Consider the following 20,118-nt stretch of genomic DNA (forward strand, 5'->3'; position numbering starts at 1 on the left):
ACGCCACAGACGACGACACTGGGGCCTTAAGGGATAGGACTCTACCCGGAGCCCGTGGCACCACAGGGAGCGCGAAGGGAGACGGCAGGCTGTCGATAAAGTCAAGAGAAGGGCACTGTCTAGACAAGCGACGCTCAAAGGTTTTGGCCTCTGGTCCCCTTTACACTTTTAAGAAATTTAGAACCCCAAAGAGGTTTTGTGTATGTGCGTTATATCTATAATATTTACTACATCAGAAATTAAAATCGTTGTTCAGTTGCTAAATTGTGTCTGACTCTTTGCAACCCCGCGGATTGCAGCGCACTAGGCTTCCCTGTCCTTCACCATCTCCCAGAGTTTGCTCAAACCCATGTCCACTGAGTCGATGATGCCATCCAACTGTCTCATCCTCTGCTGACTGTTGCCTCCTCCCCCTCCTGCCCTCAATCTTTCTCAGCATCAGGGCTTTTTCCAGTGAGCTGGCTCTTCACATCAGTTGGCCAAAGTATTGGAGTTTCAGCTTAAGCATCAGTTTTTCTAATGAATGTTCAGGACTGATTACCTTTAAGATTGACTGGTTTGAGCTCTTTACTGTTCAAGGGACTCTCAAGTGTCTAGTCCAGCACCAGAGTTTGAAAGCATCAATTCTTCAGTACTCAGCCTTCTTTACGGTCTAACTCTCATGTCTGTACATGACTACTGGAAAAACTACAGGATACGGACACCAAATTGGGACAACTCCATCCCCAGGATGACATGCCGCTGCCCCCAGGCCCTTTAAGGCAGTGTGAACTCAAAGAGCAGTCAGCCCGACCAGCCTGTGATCACCCTCTGCTCCAGCTCTCCTGCCCCTTCCCTAGGCTCCAGAAAATGCAGAGACTCTACCAGTAACTGTCATATGGAGGGGAGGTTCTCTGCGCTTCAGACACAGTTGATATGGAATGCTTAGCATTTAGGGGGATCCTGGTTAAAAGCAGAATTTATCCGTGTTAATCTATTAAGCTTAATGATAAAGACAGACTTCTTCGGGAATCCCCTAGAAAAAGCAAACGACCGACCTGGGAAAGCTCAGCCCTTGCCGAGTTTTCCCCACAGCAGTTTTATGTGCCAGGTGAGCAACATCTAAGCTTTCAGGTGAAAATGAAGATAAGGACACTATGTCCATCTCGAAGGTCATTCAACCATAAGGGTTAATCAGCAGACTTTTTTATAACTGTTTTTAAAGATTTTTTTTTTTTTATACAGGCCACTTTAAGTCTTTACTGAATTTTTTACAATATTGCTTCTGTTTTTCTGGAGTTTTTGCTGTGAGGCAGGTGGGATCTTAGCTCCCCAACTAGGGACCAAACCCTCACCCCGTGCATTGAAACATGGATTCTTAACCACTAGATCACCAGGGACGTCCCAGAAGACATTCTTAAACATGGAAAAACCCGGGGAAGGCAGCAGCGTGAGTCTTGAAGGAACCACTTGCCCATGAAATCCAGCCCATTTGGAAGCACATGAAAGTAGGAAGTTCGGGGTGGGAGTGGGGAAGGCTGATTATAAAAGGCCTGGTGGGAAGCACCACATCCTTTAAAGACAGTGTGGGTATTAAGTAAGGTTGCAGTTAGAGACAAACTGTGTGAGTGTCATAAACACAGTGCACACCCCAGGCGAGAGGCGTGAAGAGGGTCAGGGAGCACGCATGTTATTCCAATGAACTCAGTTTTCAGCCAAAACTCAAACTCTGCCCCAAAGTTTAACAGTTCTTCCTGTTTAACTCTGGATTCACCCATCTGCTGAATTTAAGTAAAATCAACTTGAGATTTTTCTAAGCCTGACAGAAATGCAGACTCTAGAGTGTTAAGCCAGCTCACCAGTCCGTCTGGTTCTCCTTTCTCCCTGCAACAGTCAGGCACCTGAAATGACCTCCCCTGACTGCGGAGGCGGTGGGCTACTTCTGAGGGATGAACTCTGCGGCGACCAGGCATTTTCCCTTTCCCCACTGCACTTTGAATTATTCGTGAGCATATGCCACTATCCATTTTCACAACAACAATCGAGCAGATTTTCGTAGAACAAAACGAAAGAGGCCACGCAGGGTCCTGGGCGCCGCAGCCCGCGAACTTCCGGGAGACGCAGGCTGACAGCCGCCGCCCACCTCCGCCGCCCGCGCTCCCCAGGCGAAGCCCCAAGCGCGCCTAACAGCTGCTGCTCTAAACCCCCGGGTTCTGGGGCGGCTGTTACACAGCAGCGACAGATCGCTTCAGAAGCTCGCCTCTAAGCTGAGGATGAACTGAAGCAGTGAACAGTGATGAGCACTTCCGCTCTCGAGGCCGGGTGTACCTCAGCGTAAAGGATCTGCTCGGGTGGCCGTGTTTCCAGAACTCTCTCTAGGCCCCAGGAGTTCCCCTCCACAGCGCGCTCCCCTCCTCGTCTCCTAGACAGCAAGGCTCGTGCCCACTGTGGGTCTCGCCTGCAGGGTTCCCTGACGGCCACCTCTGAACTCCTTCAGGCCGAGGCGTTTTCTTTTCTGGCAAACAAGGTTCACTCTCTTGTTAAGTGTTGTCACAACTGAAGTATGCGGGGACACTTGTGTGCCTGTGGCCAACTCGTGTTGAGGCATGGCAAAAACCATCACCATACTGTACTTATTCTCCAATTAAAATAGATTAATTAAGAACTTAAGTACAGAGCTAAGATGAGAGGAAAATTACCACAAATCCCACCACTAAGAGTATCCACCAGCAAAATGCTGACACATAATTCCAGCCTTTCTTCTATTTATATGTACTTTTTGGGGGGCAAAGACAACCCCTTCCGTACGTCATGTTGTGTAAGTTGCGTTTTCACTGAAAACGATCTCGTGAACACCTTTAAGACCCCGAAGTACCCTTCTGCGGCATCGTTTTCTGCACTGCTCCGCGGTCGGCTGATGTGCTGGGCGAAAGAACAGCGCGCAAAGGAGCCGGGATGCTGGTGCTGGGGCAGCCTTTCCCGCAACCAGAGCCCCGCGACAGGCGTGAGTGCGAGAAGGAGCATCCTCCTGGCTAAGGCTCCGGGCGCGCCTTTACGTGCCACGCAGGGCGGGTCCTGGAGACGGTGTCTCTGGGGTGAGTGAACAGTGAGAGCTACTCCGGGCTGTTTTCCAGACTGGCGGCCCTGTGAGCGGGTTTTCGGCCTGCTGGACACACCTCCGTTTTCGCCTAACGCCTCACTGTGAGGAAAGGCCCGCGTGCCCTAACCCGCGGGGGCCCTCCGACGGCTCGGCCTGCTGCTGGGCCTAGCGCCCGCCCCATCCCCCAGCCCGGAAGGTGGGCAGACGCACGCTTCCTGTTCTTACAGCGCTGCTGACAACCAGCATTTAAGTACATTAATATCTAACACTACAAATAGTAGGGCCTCGTCAGCTTACTTGAATGTATATGCAGACAAAGGTACTTGGTCTCAGAAAACCATTTGGTGACTGTCTCTCTCTGAGGATGTAACTCCATCCGTGTATCTGCGTCTACAAAACAAACACGACTAAAACGCCGAGAGGAACAACTGCTGCAAAGGTGCCGCCCACCTTCAGGCAGCCGGGAACTGAGAGCAAGGGCTCCCAAGCTCGCCGATGCACCCGGGCCCTGCCTCACTGTCACAGGCAGTGTGGACACGGGGCTTCTGTGCACGGTAAAATCGCCGAGGCTCTCGAGTCAGAAGACACTGAACCTGTCCTCGGTGGTCACTTCACCCCAGAGCGCTGACTCTTCCATCTGTAAGATGGGGCAGTGGAAATGCCTTCCTTGTAAAGAATACTTATAAGACTTAAATGAGACAATGCAACATGGAATGTATGTAAATGTTTGGCAGAGAGCCTGGTACACAATACTTGTTGAAGAAATACTAGCTATCATTCCTATTATTTTTTGTGACATAGCCTTTAAAAAAAAAAGCAAGGCAACAAGTGTTAACACATTAACACTGATATAGATTAGTAAAGAAAAAGTCATGCACTTCAACCCACTTCAACCATAGTATAAATGAATGAATCAAAACTCAAGCACACCTTATCTACACTGTAATTTTAATTATTTTCAGGTATCTAAGTTTTGCTCATTATATACTACAAATATATATGTGTGTATATGTGTGTGTATATATATATGTATATATGTATGTGTGTGTGTATATGTGTGTATGTATGTGTGTGTATATGTGTGTATGTATGCTGTGCCTCCGTGCTTAGTTGTGTCTGTCTCTTTGAGACCCCCCACTTTGGGCTGTAGCCCACCAGGCTCCTCTGTCCTTGGGGTTTTCAGGCAAGAATATTGGAGCGGGTTGCCATTTCTTTCTCCAGGGAATCTTCCCAACCCAGGGATCGAACCTGCGTCTACTGCGTCTCCTGCATTGCAGGCAGATTCTTTACCCACTAAGCCATCAGGGAAGCCCAGTGTATGTGTGTCAATGTATGTCTGTCATCATTTAACTTCAGCTTCAGTCTTTATGATTTGACGGTTGGCTGGAAATTAGGATCAGAAGGTTTTTCTGTTTTAACAGGTAAACGGATTACAACTGCAAAAATAAACCAAACTAGGCAGTTATATGAATTATATTTCTTTCAAGATTTTTTTTAATCTTTAAGTAACAATACTAGAAATTATGTTGTTATGGAGTAAATTGATGTTTTCCATTTTGCATATGTTGGGATCCAATTATTTATTTAAAATTTGGCAATTACCTACAACACAGTATTTGGATTTCAAGTGGAAAAGAAATTCACTTAAAATGAAATCTTTATATAGCAAAACAGTTGAAAGAAAGTAGTCAACTTAGTTCATACAAAGCAAAAGAGTTCTACAGACCAATGTGGACTTTTTCCTACATTTATAAATGAAAATTCAAAGATTTTTTTAAAAAATTATCAGAATATGAAAAAAGAAACACATTTTTGTGTCTCATCACATGTAGGGGGGAAAGAAACACTCACAGATGTAAAAACTCAGGGAAAACTCTCATGAACAACAAAATACGGCCTCACCTCTGGTCAGGAGGCAGGTATACTGGCCTCGAAGATTTTGTCCACATCTTAAGATTTTTCCTTCTATTCCCCGCTGTCCAGGCGTAAGGGGTATATATGAAAAAGCAAACTATGCCGACACTGACTTTCCCCCAAATCACGCAGATGGCCTACAAAAGGCCAGAAAAGAGAAAGATGGAGGGACTGGGCAGAAAAGGCGTGAGAAAGCCCAAGCGCTCCTTTTCTTTTTCTGCGCTTTGTGCTGATATGATTACCTACATGCGCTCAGCACCGCTGCAATAAAGTCAAATGACCGAGAAATCATCTTCTGCCGGGGATTCTTTAATACACACTTTGTTCTCTTTAAATGTTACTTGTAAAGTCTCCGGACGCTCATCCTCACATTAAACCCCGCAAGACGCAGAGGCTTTCATCCATGCTCTCTGCGGTGAAGCCAGGACGACGCCCTGTGACCGCGGATAGGCCCAGGGGCTCAGCCCGCCGACGGAGGCGGGGCCGCCACAGAGCGGGTGTCCGCCCATCAGGCCCCCGCAGGGTCGCGGGACGCGGTGCGCAGGGGCAGGTAAACGGGCTGTCTGTGCCTTTACGCGCCAGTGGTGCCAACGCGCTCGCTCTGGCCAGAGGCGGCCCCAAGGGGCCTAGGGTGAACGTGGGGCGGCTCTCCAGCATGTGTCGGCTGTGAGTGTGCTGGGCTTGCGGTGTCTGTCCCCGTGGGCACGTGGCCTCGCAGGGCCGGCCACATCAGAGCCCAGTGCACGCGAGGCCGGCAGGCGAGCTGGACACCAGGTCCCGCGGCTGCCTCGCCCGCCGGCAGCCACGCGAAAGCGCCTTACCTGGACGGCTCGCTCGTTCTCTCTGATCAGCTGCAGCTTCTCGTCTTCAAACTTGCGCACGACGTCCTGGAGCCGCCGCTCGGCCGCGAGCTGCTGCCGGCTGCTGTCCTCGCGCAGTGAGGAGACGGTGCCCTGCAGCTCGGCGATCACCTGCAACGGGAGTGCGCGCTGCGACTCGGCCTCGGACACGCCCGCCTCGTGCGCCCAGCCTCCCTGGCGCGCTCGCAGAGAGGCGCGGCTGCAGCGAGCGCCCCGCGCACCAGTGCATGAGACTGCACACGGGAAAGCTGTGAATGGTGAGCAACTGCTGAACCAAACGCGCTTGGAAGACGTTCCCACTATAACATTCCACAGTATTTACTCATCAGGGGAAAGAACATCTGTGATCCTGAAAATATGAAATGTGTCAGGATTTATTTTACCGAGAAACATTCTTGCTGGAGTGGAAAAGAAAAAAGCTATTTTGCCTTTCATAATACTTTGAGCTCTAATAACCAAAAAAAATCAGAGTCCATTCTTCATAGCCACCTAGTTCTACACAACGATTTCTGAGTGTGTGCTCACGCTCGTGTACTGTGTTAAGCACCTCCATTCCTGTGTCAGTTACTACTGAGCGGCCAGCACCGTCATCGCCCGCCTTCCACAGAGGGAGAAACGGGGGCAGAGAAAGAGCCCAGCGCGGGACCAGGAGACAGGCAGAGTCCGGACCGCCACGCAGGTCGGCAGCCGTACCAGGCGCTGCCTCTCAGCCAGCTCCTGCCCTGTCTTCCTTTGAAACAGGTTTTGGGATGGAAGAGGAGTTTACCCTGATATCCCTCCCAACAGGTTGCTTTCTTCCTGAGTCACAGAGAGACTGCTGTGGTTTCTCTACATTCGAGGACTGATTCTCTCCGTCACTGGGTCCCCTCCGTGGTCTCAAATAACCGGGTGAGGGCCCTTTCTCTTTAATAGGTTTACTAGGAGCATTACTCTTCTTTGGGTTTGGATGTCTCCATTTCCTTCAAAGTTCAACAGCAATTCAACAAACTTCCTTTCAGAAGCAGGGAACGGTTTTCCCTTCTAATAAAAGAGAAAACAACTTTCATCCTGCCTTAGGTCCTTATACTTTTGGGTCTACTGGAGAAGGGCTGGTTGGTGACAAACACTGGACCACTTAGTTCTGTGTTTTCCTTGAAGCTCAGTTTTTCAACTGTGTTTCGATAACAAAACTAGAGTACAGTATTATGAGGCAGTAAACAGAAACTGTATGGAGTCTTCCAGAAGCCAAGTCCTGTAGAAACATTAGCTCTTAACGACTGACATGGACTTCCCAGGTGGTGCTAGTGGTAAAGATCCCGCCTGCCAAAGCAGGAGACACAAGAGATGCGGGTTCAGTCCCTGGGTTGGGAAGATCCCCTGGAGAAGGGCATGGTAACCCACTCCTGTATTCTTGCCTGGACAGAGGAGCCTGGTGGGCTATAATCCATAGGGTTGAAGAGTCGGACACAACTGAATGAGCACACGCACACTGGCAAAAATAGAGCATTTACCCCAAAAAGGAACATTTACGCTTTGAGAAGTGCACAAGCTCACTGTGACTAAGTTCAACACTTAGAATTTGAAAATAATCAAATAGAAGACAAGTGTGAAATAAATTACAAAATATATTAATTTTTAAAATGCAAACTGGAATCTTCTGCAAGGAGCAGAGGGATTCATTTACTGAGAATGAAGATGTTTTCATCTGTTTTTTGAATTCTGATTAAATGTTTCCAAGTTGGCATCAATTCAGTTCATTCTCATAGCACTTCTACAAAACAGGGAAGGTTAAATTCTTAGAGTAAATGTCAAAAACTGAGGCACAGAATGATCAGCTCGCAGTCACAGAGCCAGAGGAGCCAGAGATAAGGAGGAGCCAGATTTCCTTGGCCCAACATGAAACCCAAGATGGATATTTCATAAGAACTTGGGGCCAAATAGTAAAAATAACTATTTCAATGACTATTGCAGTGTTTCAAGTTGAGTAAACTAAAACGTGGTAGAAGTGATGAACTGAGTTCTGTAGTGTGTTCACTATGCTTGTGTGTTTACTTCTGTGCAGTTTCATTACGTGTCTATTTGTACATCCCTCACCATGATTACACGATGCATTGTTACAGCACAATTCCGTGTCTTTGCAAATTACGAAGATTTAGACTTGCTTCTAACTGACCAAGACTGAAGATAGAAAAAATTTGGGAGCTCTTCAAATGACCACAAGGACACAAGATATGTGTTTCTTCCTTTCAGAAGATTTACGACATGCGTTCATCAAAAAGAAGTCACTGCATGTTTTGGAAGGAACAACGGGTGAAGGGCAGGATGTTCTGAAGGGAACACGCTTGCTTTTGTTAGAAAATGAAACCTTACATTCTTTGCGGGAACAATGAGATTCCTTTGGGAGAAATAATGAGATTATCTTTGGAAAGCTGCATTTTAAAACTTATGAAGATGATACAGGAAGAGTTTAAAAACACTTTAGGTAAAATGCCTCACAATGAAATTGTTTGAGAGGCTGACAGATGTGATGGATTTAGAGAGGTGATTGAAATGTGGGTAACTTTAGAAGCAGTTTTAGGTTTACTCTGAGATTGAGAAGTAATCACGCTAACTAGATTAATCAGGTCTCGGCTGCAGCCCTCGCATGTGAGACGGACTATCTTCTTCAGTGCACGTTACTGGCACTCGATAGATACTGAAGTCGTGGAACAATGACCCACAATTATATTATGATTATAATATAATAGGATTATATTGAGACAATCTAGCCTTTTCATGGGGTTTCACAGGGCTTCCCAGGTGGCTCAGTGGTAAAGAATCCACCTGCTGACGCAAGACACACAGATTTGATCCCTGGGCTGGGAAGATCCCCTGGAGGAGGGAATGGCAACACACTCCAGGATTCTTGCCTGGAGAATCCCATGGACAGAGGAGCCTGGCGGGCTACGGTCCATAAAGAGTTGGACATGACTGAGCTCGCACACACAGTCTTTTCATAGACTAACAATGCAAAAAGTTTCTGAGAAAAACAAAATGCCACAACTCAACTAGACGTCTACCCTGCATTAGCTTTAGAGGAAGTGGATTAGAACATTTCCACGTGGATATTAAAAATTACTATCTGGGAAAGCAAAAGCAAAGTTATATGGAGCTAATGCTGGGAGCAACCTAACCACTAAAAGCTATGATAGTTCATCATTACTGCCAAGCAATTTCGACTCTATAAATGTCAGTGGTCTTACCAGGTCTCAAAAGTAACAGGGTTCAAAATAGAGGGTAGGCTTTCATTTTTAACTCTTGTCTTTCAGATCATAGTATAGTCAAGACTGTCATAAAACTCTTCTTTAAAGTACAATGTACTTGCCAGGGTTTGGCAAACACTGAAGATCCTGGAAGTAAGGGGGAGGGGGTGCATATGCCCTCCGGGTGGCTGGGCAGGGCGACCGAAGGCCGGGGGCACGGGCTGGGTGCTGCGCCTGGGCTCTGCTCTGCACCAGCGGGGGCGCCGGGGGCCATGGGTGGGCTCCGCAAACAGTTCTACACACTAGCTACATTCCTGTAAGACGGCAAGGTTTCTCTTTGAAAAATGGCCACCAGGTAAGTCAGCTGAGTGGGGAAGACCACATGAAAGATGAAAAGGCAAGGTTAATATGTAGTATTAAGATAAAAAAGAATAAACATGCAGTTCTGATGGAAACTGTATTTGGGAATGTGCCCTGGGAGGGTGCCAGCATCACCATCGGGGGGAGCATCCTGGGGGGGAGTTGGGAGGCACCGTCCCGGGTCTGCGAGGGTGCAGAGGCCATGAGCCCTGATGTCCTACAGCTTGATAAAATCTTAAGGATGAAGTAACTTCCTTCAAGGAAGGAAAATATTTAAAATATTTTCCAAATTTAACCTGATGCTCCCCTAGGTACCATGCATTCATTACGAATGCGTTCATCTTACTACTTTTTTTTTTTTTGAGAGAAGGATTTTAAAAAATCTGATAAACAGTTAAGCAGCTTTGCTTTTGGCACTCCCCTCAGCTGAGATATGCGTTAAGAGATTCCAGCAAACTATCTCAAGAAAAAAGTGAAAGTCAGCCCACAGCTCTGTCTTATAACGTTTATTTTTAAATCATCTGCTTCTTTGAACTGACTGGGTTGTAGGCCAGTGCTTCTCAAACGCCAGTTCACAGATGGAAGCATACACGTGCACTCACACGCATGTCAAGCTTCACACTGTGGTGCGCAAACGAAACGTTCGTCCTGTCAGCCCATCCTGCCTCTTACGAGAAGGTCAGGCCGGGGGGGACCCTCTCTCCGGGGGTCGCCCTGCCCTTCACTTATGGATGGTGGTGGTCACAGTGCGTGACGGTGGCCACAGCTGACTTCTGCTCCCTGCCTCCTGCACGTCCCTACTCGGGGAAATGGTCAGCACCCCACCGCCTCTCCAGATTTTGGAGGGAGGTTTCATTAATTCTCGAGCACCCCAAAGTAAATTTAAAATAACCAATTTCTTGCTCCTCCCATTCTTTTCCATCCTCCGCCCCCTCCTCTCCTGTCCCTCGAGCTCCGGCGAGAACTCACAGCGTGAAGGCCTTCGCCGGGCCCCAGGCCCTCCCTATGCCCAGCGGCTCTGAGGGCACCGCTGCTCCTTGCTTCACAAGTGAGCGCAGGAACTCCGGGGGCGGCAGGTAACGGGCTCGCAGTCACCCAAGTGGTGGGGCAGGTATTCAGAAGACTCAGGCGTGCTTCCACACCACTCAGGTTCCATCTGTTTTACCGAGGACTAGTCAGGCTCCTTCACACCTTCCCTGAGATAAACCGAAACACCCTGCTCATCCTGGCATTTCCATCAGCAGTCTTGCTTCTCACTCTCAGCTGCCTCCTGCCTCCCCTTTTAGCATAAAGCACCGTAAGCAGGCTGTGAGGGGATGCCAGCTGGGGTGTTTTCATGTTCTAGTTTAGCTCTTGGAGTAATAAGATTTCTTTTGATTAGAAGAACCTTTCTCAGTGGATTAAAAAGAACATTTCCCTGTTTTCTTTCTTGGGAAAAGGGCAATCAAGAATTGCCTTCAGCTTTCAGATAAACACATCAGTCTTCACTTAGACAAAGACTTCTTGCTTTCCCAATGGGATGGGGACTATATAATACAGGCACATTTTAGCAATAACTGTAGAACCTAAGAAATGTCATAGTTATTCAGCAGAGTTTTGCCATATTAACAACATGAGGGTTGGGTCAGATGAGTGGTGTCAGGTTCAGAGCTTCCGTTCCAGCTGGAAGACAGGCTGGCTCCTGGCTTAGTCATGTGCTAACCTGCGTGACCTCACCCGAGTCTCAGTTTTCTCAAATAGAAAATGGGGCCAGGAATGGTTTCTAACCCGAGTTCCCGTGAACGAGGACTGGAGGTGTCACCGTGATTGCCGCTGCAGTCTTATAGTCGCTCAGTCATGTCCGACTCTTGGCGACCCCCTGGACTCTAGCCTGCCAGGCTCCTCTGTCCATGGGATTTCCCAGGCAAGAATACTGGAGGTGGCTGCCATTTCCTCCTCCAGTCAATATGATCAGGGACCCATAAATTTCTTAATTTTATTATCGCTTTGCTGTGATGTTGCCAGTAATGCCACTGTTCGCTGACCTGCAGAAAGGCACAAACACTTCAGCTGACTGCCACATCTCACTGTACTCATGGCAAAAATACTAAGAAAAGTTGATTTAAAAAATCATTAGATAGGATGTCTACAAAATGAAATGGCTTAATCTCGCCATCGGTAAGATGAAAATCAGCATTTGTTTATTCCAGAATGACTCACACAGCTAAGGAATGCTTGGAATCCCCTGGGTGATACCAAAGGAGATCTTTATAACAACTTGTGCAGAAAACCTTCTACTAAAGCTACTGCAGTAACAACACACAGGAGACATGCTCGCTGGGGCTTGGGCTTGTAAATTTTCTTTCCCCCGAAAGGAGTCAACGGTTGAGCTGCTAAATTAACTCGGTATACTTGCTGTTTTGAATCTTGTTTAGGCAGCCTTTTGCTGTTATTGTTCAGCCACCCAGTTGTATCTGACTCTTCGCAACCCCGTGGACTGCAGCACAAAAGGCCTCCTGGTCCCTCACTGCATCTTGGAGTTTGCCCAAATTCATGTCCATTGAGGGGCTTCTCTGCTGGCTCAGACAGTGAAGAATTCACCTGCAATGTGGGACACCTGAGTTCGATCCTTGGGTTGGGAAGATCCCCTGGAGGAGGGCATGGCAGCCCACTCCAGTGTTCTTGCCTGGAGAATCCCATGGACAGAGGAGCCTGGTGGGCCGCAGTCCACGGGGTCACAGAGAGTCGGACACGACTGAGTGACTAAGTACAGCAAGTGTCCATTGAGTCAGCGATGCCATCCAGCCATCTCATCCTCTGACACCGTCTCCTCCTGCCCTCAATCTTTCCCAGCATCAGGGTCTTTTCCAATGAGTCAGCTCTTTGCATCAGAAGACCAAAATATTGGAGCTTCAGCATCAGTCCTTCCAATGAATATTCACGACTGGTTTCCTTTAGGATTGACTGGTTTGATTTCCTTGCAGTCCAAGGGACTCTCAAGAGTCTTCTCTGGCACCACAGTGCAAACAGCATTTAGGTGACGAAAAATGGAACACTGCAGAAGAGCTCAGATGGTATCACAAGTATTTCTATCACAAGTGTAGGTGTGTATCTCCTGCCCTTGTGAAATGTGGTTTGGCCTGGGCTTGTCCAAGTGCACAGGCTGGTTTTACAACATCTGACTACAAGTGTGCCGTGACTTGGCTGTGTGTGTTGGTTCAAATGATTCGATTTGCCTGATTTTTAAAAATTGAGACTGAAATATTAAAAACCTATTTTATTTATCCACATACTTATCAAAATACGATACTCATCCATAAAAAGACTGAAAAGAAGTGCGTTGAGTTGTGAAGTACAAATCCCTTTGTGCTGAGGTTTCTTTCTTGTTTGCTTTGGTTTTGCTGTTTTGTTTAATGTTCTTACCTGAGAAGACTTGGCCAGCTTCTGGGTGTATTCCTTCTCAATCTGCTTCAGCCTGCTGTTGGCCTGAAAGACACACGGACAGGAAGACACACACACACACACAGTGACCTGTCAGCCTGGCATCTTTGCACACGCCCGTCACCAGGCACTGGGCCGGCTGCCAGCCGCAACGCCCTTCTGGGGCAGCCAGAAAACCACAGGCCTTGCCTTTGATCTAATGCCAACTATTCATCACTTAAAAAGCAAAAGAGAAAAAAAAGATCTCTCCTGCCAATTATTAGGCAAACACAGACTTCTGTGGAAAGAGAAAGGGAGAAGGAGAGACAGAAATAGATCCAGCAGAAGTGTGCCGGCGCAGAGGTGCAGGGGGAGAGACAGGAGAGAGGAAGAGGAAACCAGGGAAGAGGGGTGGAGAGGAGGGGGGCAAAGGTAATGCCCTTTCCCTTAGTTTAGAGATAAAAGCACTAGACGGTCCTGACCGAGGCAGAGGGGAGGCTCAGAGGCACTGCGCTGAGGTCGGCGCCCCTGCCCTGCCCTCCTTTCCTGGAGTGACAAGTGCACCTAAATCGCATCGGGTTTGTGCCCGGGAAGTGGGGTGCCTTTCCCAGAACCAGCCCACACCCCGAGAGCGGCTTTCTCTCCTTTGCACTCAAGCTCCGGGCCTGTGTGTGACCCGCTCTGCTATCTCTGGGAGCCTCGAATCTCCATTTTATCCTCCCACCCAGGACACCACGGTGAAGGAGCCGGCCTCCCCTCCCATGCACCGTGTAGGCAGCACGCCGGCCCTGTCAGTCTGGCCTTGTGGCCCTCGTTCTAGAAGAGGTTTTGGTCATGACCATCTCATTTCCTGTCTTTTTCCCCAACCCTCCCTCCCTCTGTCTCCTCTCTCCATCTGCCTTTCAGCTCTGATGACTAGACCTCTCAGGTTTATCGTCTCTTTTTCTTATTGTTTCTATTTTCTATTACCTTGTCTTTTTGATATTAATATTTTGTACTGATTTCTCAACTTTGGATTTTTAAAAAATTCTGCCATGCTGTTTATATTTCCCAGAGTTCTGTTGTTGTGCTCTGAACAGCACCATCACGCCCCCTTTGATAAGGGCCAAGGAAGCTGAGGTGCAGAGAGGTTCAGTGACCCGCCCCAGCGGCACATGCAGGGCATGAGGGAGCCAGGACCGGCCCCACAGGGGAGCAGGCCCTGCACCGGCTGGAGCGCTGGCCCAGGGCCTCTCTGGGTCCCACCGCTTCCCGGGGATTAATTTCATACACACCTGGACACGTCTGTGTGTCTATGCACACACACACGTTTTCTTTCTGCTCTCTAGAGCATCTGTATTTTTTCTTAGTTCCCTTTATTTCCATGCTGAGCCAGCCCGTTTTGGTCTGTTTTTCACCTTAGAAATTGCCTTGCATTTGGGGTGACCTTTGGTGTTCTTTCCTATTTAAAGCACGGCCCTCTAGAATGGGCAGGCCCAGGACGGGTGCGCTGGCTCCCGGAATCTCCCATGCCATCATCTGACTGCCCAGTGCTGTGGCCTCGGGTTTACCGCCTGGAGACGCACACCTGGTGACCAAGGTTTTCAAAAGGGTGCCTAGATGTTCAGGATATTGATTCTTGTACCATTCCGCTTTAATTTTCACCCTGAGCTGTACCTGGGTCTCCTCTCTCATTCCATCTCTCCAGGGAGCAAACCAACTCCAAGTGATGGTGTTTGGAGTGAGGCTCAGACGGTAAAGAATCTGCCTGCAATGTAGGAGACACAGGTTCACTCCCTGGGTCGGGAAGATCCCCTGGAGGAGGGCATGGTAACCCACTCCAGTATTCTGGCCTGGAGAATCCCCATGGAGAGAGGGGCCTGGCGGGCCACAGTCCGTGGGGTCGCACAGAGTCAGACACTCTGAGAGAAACCCACACAGCCTCGTTTGGGGGTCGCTGTGTTGCGGGCGGAGCTCTTGGGCCCGGATCGGCCAGGTAAGAAGAGGCCCCGCCGCCTCCATGCGCAGTCGCAGTGAGAAGGCTGTGTGTCGGGGGTGGGGGCTCCCGCCCCCCAGCTGCCGGGAGGACGTTTCTGCTCCTAACAAGGCGCCCATGTGGGTCTGTTACAGGACCCGAGCTGACTACACAGCCCTGCGCTTCATGACAAGCTCCCCAGCGACCACTGAGGCCCTCCCACCTGGAGCCCCCAGAGAGGCCGGGCCTGGGGCGGCTGCTCTCCCAAGAACTCGAGAGTCCCAGCGGCTCCGTGATTGATAAGCCACTCTCGACGAAACCGAGGCCGCGGCGAAACTCACGAAGTGCATCTGTGTCGGCCAGTACTTCTTAATTTAAATATGCTTTCATCAATACCTCCAGAGTGCCAAGGTGGGCGTGAGGGGGACCGGTGGTCCACACGCCAGCTGAGCGGGCCCAGTGCCCCGGGGAGCCCAGGAGAAGAGGGACGGACGGGAGCCGGGGCCGAGGCTACCAAACAACAGGAGAGGTGGGCTGGAGTTAGAGGGCAAGTGCGGAAAGAAGGGGCTGGGGCTCGTTTGTTTTTCGTAGGAGGACAGCACCGCTGTGTGTAGGAAGACGGGGAGGCCTGACTGTGGAGGGGGCGGAGCCCTGTCCCGAGTAAAGGACGGGTGGGCGGTGAGGTCCCTCATCCCCGGTTCGGGGTGCAGAAGGAGAGGTTCCTGGGGACCTCTGCAGAGACAGCAGAGGAGGCTTCCGGGAGATTCCAGGTGTGCGGGCAGGTGTCAAAAGTCACCTGGGAAGCCAGGTAGAGAAGAGGCGGAGGGGTCAGTTTGAGCCCCAGGAATCCAGGAAGAATTCTGGCCACTCGAAATCAACAAAAGTGAGGCCAGCTGGTGAGACATGAACACCTCCAAGACCTGCCAGAGCCACAGAGAGCAGAATCAATACTCTGGAGAATAATGAGACTAACTGAAGAAATAAAATGAACGTATCACCCTTCAAGGCCTTTACTGTTTGAGCCTAAATCACAGCTGCCTGGATTTCTGAACTGCTCTTCAGTTCAGTCCAGTTCAGTTCAGTCGCTCAGCCGTGTCCGACTGTTTGTAACCCCATGAATCGCAGCACGCCAGGCCTCCCTGTCCATCACCAACTCCCGGAGTTTACTCAGACTCATGCCCATCGAGTCGGTGATGCCATGCAGCCATCTCATCCTCTGTCGTCCCCTTCTCCTCCTGCCCCCAATCTCTCCCAGCATCAGGGTCTTTTCCAGTGAGTCAACTCTTCTCATGAGGTGGCCAAAGTATTGGAGTTTCAGCTTTAGCATCAGTCCTTCCAGTGAACACCCAGGACTGATTTCCTTTAGGATGGACTGGTTGGATCTCCTTGCAGTCCAAGGGATTCTCAAGAGTCTTCTCCAACACCACAGTTCAAAAGCATCAATTCTTTGGCACTCAGCTTTCTTTATAGTCCGACTCTCACATCCATACATGACCACTGGAAAAACCATATGACTATATAGTGGAAGTGAGAAATAGATTTAAGGGACTAGATCTGATAGACAGACTGTTTGATGAACTATGGACAGAGGTTTGAGACATTGTACAGGAGACAGGGATCAAGACCATCCCCATGGAAAAGAAATGCAAAAAAGCAAAATGGTTCTCTGAAGAGGCCTCACAAATAGCTGTGAAAAGAAGAGAATCGAAAAGCAAAGGAGAAAAGGAAAGATATTCCCATTTGAATGCAGAGTTCCAAAGAATAGCATGGAGAGATAAGAAAGCCTTCCTCAGTGATCAATGCAAAGAAATAGAGGAAAACAACAGAATGGAAAAGACTAGAGATCTCTTCAAGAAAATCTGAGATACCAAGGGAGCATTTCATGCAAAGATGGGCTCTATAAAGGACAGAAATGGTATGGACCTAAAAGAAGCAGAAGATATTAAGAAGAGGTAGCAAGAATACACAGAACTGTAATCTTCACGACCCAGATAATCACAATGGTGTGATCACTCACCTAGAGCCAGACATCCTGGAATGTGAAGTCAAGTGGGCCTTAGAAAGCATCACTATGAACAAAGCTAGTGGAGGTGATGAAATTCCAGTTGAGCTATTTCAAATCCTGAAAGATGAGGCTGTGAAAGTGCTGCACTCAATATGCCAGCAAATTTGGAAAACTCAGCAGTGGCCACAGGACTGGAAAAGGTCAGTTTTTATTCCAATCCCAAAGAAAGGCATTCCCAAAGAACTCTTCTTAAGTCTCAAAAGCTCTAGTTTAGCACTGTTGAAATTTTACAGCTCAGTTACGATGCAAACTGCCTCTAAAACACTTCTGAATAATTTTATTCTCAGGATGTACTGACTGTCCATTTTATTTCCATAGATAAAATTAGGCTAGGGTTAATTATTTTAATCTAAATCTTATTTTTTAAAAAAATCTTATTTTTACGGCTGTGCTTACTATTTAGAAACACGATTTTCCAACAATCATCTGTAGTGTGACCTGAACAGACACAGAGTAACAGATGAGAGGACAATCTTGAAACAAGAACGTGGTTTTGCTTTCGCTGCTGTCCTTGGACCTCCGGTCCCCCTGTGGCCTGGCCTCCCACCCGCCGCACTCAGCTCCCTCTGGTGCTCCTGGCCGCTTCTCAGCTCACTCTTCTCTGCTCCAGAGTCCAATGTGTTCGTCTACTTTCTCTGTGATTCCCATCAAACTCTTGGGTTTCAAACTCTCCTGGAAAGGAGCACCAGATAACTTTCACAAAAGTGTCCATGGTTAATCATTTTAATTGCTACCTTTTTCCTGCAGGGTATTTTGTCTTAATTCAAAAAGAGTCCTTCATTCCCCACCCCACCCCCCCTTTTTTCCCCTCATTTCCTATCATTAGTGGTGAAAGTCCAGGCATTCATGATTTCCAAGAACATGACCTGAGGAGATGAAAATTACAAGACTCGTCTAGAATATCCATATTCAAGGCAAGCCCAGATCTTATATAGAGGTTTCTTTAAAAATATAATAGCATACATCTTTGAATAATATATTTGTTTTTAGGATTAAAGAGAAAGATGCTTCCCAGAACCTTGAAATGCAGCATAAAGCTCAGTGTATTGTGCAGTGTTTTCCATTCATAAGCTTTGCAGGAACCCACCTGATGCTTCGTCAAACACTGTGAGTGCGGCTATGGCCGCTGGTGCCAGATGTTAATATGCAACTTGTGTACTGCTCTGCCAACAGAAATATTCAGAGAATTTATAACAAATACTTGTATTTAATATATTTACAGAACTTTCCAACTTGAAAAATCTGTGTTGTACCTCAAAATAAAGGTATAAGTTTGGAAGCATAAATAAAATTCATACTTTACATTTGGCCGGGACAGAGTACCTGGGACTGGATGCAACCTGCTGTGTAAACAGCCAGGAAATGGGACGGGATGCAGGAAGCACCGCTGTTAGACGTGACGTGGGAGCAGGAAGCACAGGACCGTGCCCCCAGGAAGGGTGGGGAAACTGGTGAGATGAGCCCAGCACTTGCCCTGCCTTCCTCCAAGAGGCAGATACTGGATCCGACCAATCAAAGATAACCAGACAGAAGAAGGAGCAGGAATATGCATGCAGGAGAGAAGTCAGGCAACAGACTTAGACCCAGAAGTGACAGGGATGGAGGAATTAGTAGACAAAGATTTAAAAATTATAATTAAAAACAGACCGAAGTATTTAAACAAAAACTTGAACACAGTAAAGAGAGAAACAGAACTTAAAAAGGACTGAACAGCCTAGAGCACAGTAATATATTATCTGAAAGGAAAATTTCACTGGTGGGATAACAGATTTGGCACTATAGAAGATCAGTGAATATGAAGAAAAGGTATTTTAAATATCCAAATGACTGTCAGAGCAACAAAAGTCTGAACTCAATGACACCCTGAGACAATGTCATAGCAACTAACATATGTGAAATTGTTTACCAGGAGGAGAAGGTTTGGGAAAATATTTAAAGACATGATTGTGGAAAAACTTCCAATGTGAAGAAAACTATAAACCCACAAGTTGAAGATCAATGAACCACAACAATAAAGAAAGACAATGAAAATCAAATCAGATGTATCATAATCAAATCACAAGAATTGAAATAAAGGTAAAATCTTAAAAACATCCAGAAAAATGATACATTAAAAAGATAAGAGTTTATTAAAAAAGATAAAGTTAATAATAACATGGAAGGACATGGAAGCAACCTAGATGTCCATCAGCAGACGAATGGATAAGAAAGCTGTGGTACATATACACCATGGAACATTACTCAGCCATTAAAAATAATACATTTGAATCAGTTCTAATGAGGTAGGTGAAACTGGAGCCTATTATACAGATCCAGAAGGAAAAACACCAGTACAGCATTACTAACGCATGTGTATGAAATGTAGAAAGATGGTAACGATGACCCTGCATGCGAGACAGCAAAAGAGACACAGACGCACAGAACAGCCTTTTGGACTCTGGGAGAGGGCGAGGGTGGGACGGTGTGGGAGAATGGCACTGAAACATGTAAATTATCATATGTGAAATGAATCGCCAGTCCAGGTTCAGTGCATGAGACAGGGTGCTCGGGGCTGGTGCACTGGGATGATCCAGAGGGATGGGGTGGGGAGGGAGGTGGGAGGGGGTTCAGGATGGGGACACATGTACGCCCGTGGCGGATTCATGTCAAAGTATGGCAAAACCAGTAAAATGTTGTAATGTAATTAGCCTCCAATTAAAATAAATAATTTTATATTAAAAAAAATAAAAAATAACTGAAAAAGTGAGGGAAAAAAAGGTAACAGTAAGGATTTTTCATCTGAAACTATACTAGTCAAAAGATAACATAATGAATCTTTAAAGTGCTGAAAGCAAAAAATTTGTCAATCTAGAATTGCATATTTAGTGAAAATATCCTTTGAAACTGAAGATGAAATGCAGATAGCTTCAATTAAGATCTTGGGAATTGGTCGCATCTTTGACAGACAGCGGCGGAAGTGCTCCCCTGCGGCTCAACAGTAAAGAGTCGGCCTGCAACGCAGGAGACGCAGGTTTGATCTGTGGGTCAGCAAGATCCCCTGGAAGAGGACATGGCAACCCACTCCAGTATTCTTGCCTGGAGAATTCCATGGACAGAGGAGCCTGGAGGACTATAGTTCGTGGGGTTGCAAAGAGTCGGACACAACTTACTGATTAAACAACAACAACAAACGTTTGCATGTACCAGAGTATTTCTGAAATCATTGTTTTCCCTAGAATTTCCAGCTGATCTTTATTAGGGAGTGGTCAATGATAAATTTTAACATG

The 20,118-nt window shown here is 47.5% G+C and overlaps 1 protein-coding gene across 9 annotated transcripts in view; it reads right to left on the reverse strand.

The window, feature by feature from the left end:
• CEP112 (centrosomal protein 112) overlaps window positions 1-20,118 on the reverse strand; it is a 303,426-nt gene that overhangs the window by 54,355 nt on the left and 228,953 nt on the right. For 8 of the 9 annotated variants that reach the window (XM_070480128.1, XM_070480127.1, XM_070480124.1 and 5 more), the window contains 2 exons: window positions 12,837-12,899; window positions 5,815-5,964 (listed from right to left, as the gene is read on the reverse strand). In XM_070480128.1, the coding sequence (XP_070336229.1) occupies window positions 5,815-5,964; window positions 12,837-12,899 (213 nt within the window). The remainder of the gene's footprint in view (window positions 1-5,814; window positions 5,965-12,836; window positions 12,900-20,118) is intronic. The other variant, XM_070480129.1, reaches the window with a different exon arrangement.

The sequence above is a fragment of the Odocoileus virginianus genome, chromosome 17 (assembly GCF_023699985.2).
Source record: "Odocoileus virginianus isolate 20LAN1187 ecotype Illinois chromosome 17, Ovbor_1.2, whole genome shotgun sequence".
Lineage (NCBI taxonomy): Eukaryota > Metazoa > Chordata > Mammalia > Artiodactyla > Cervidae > Odocoileus > Odocoileus virginianus.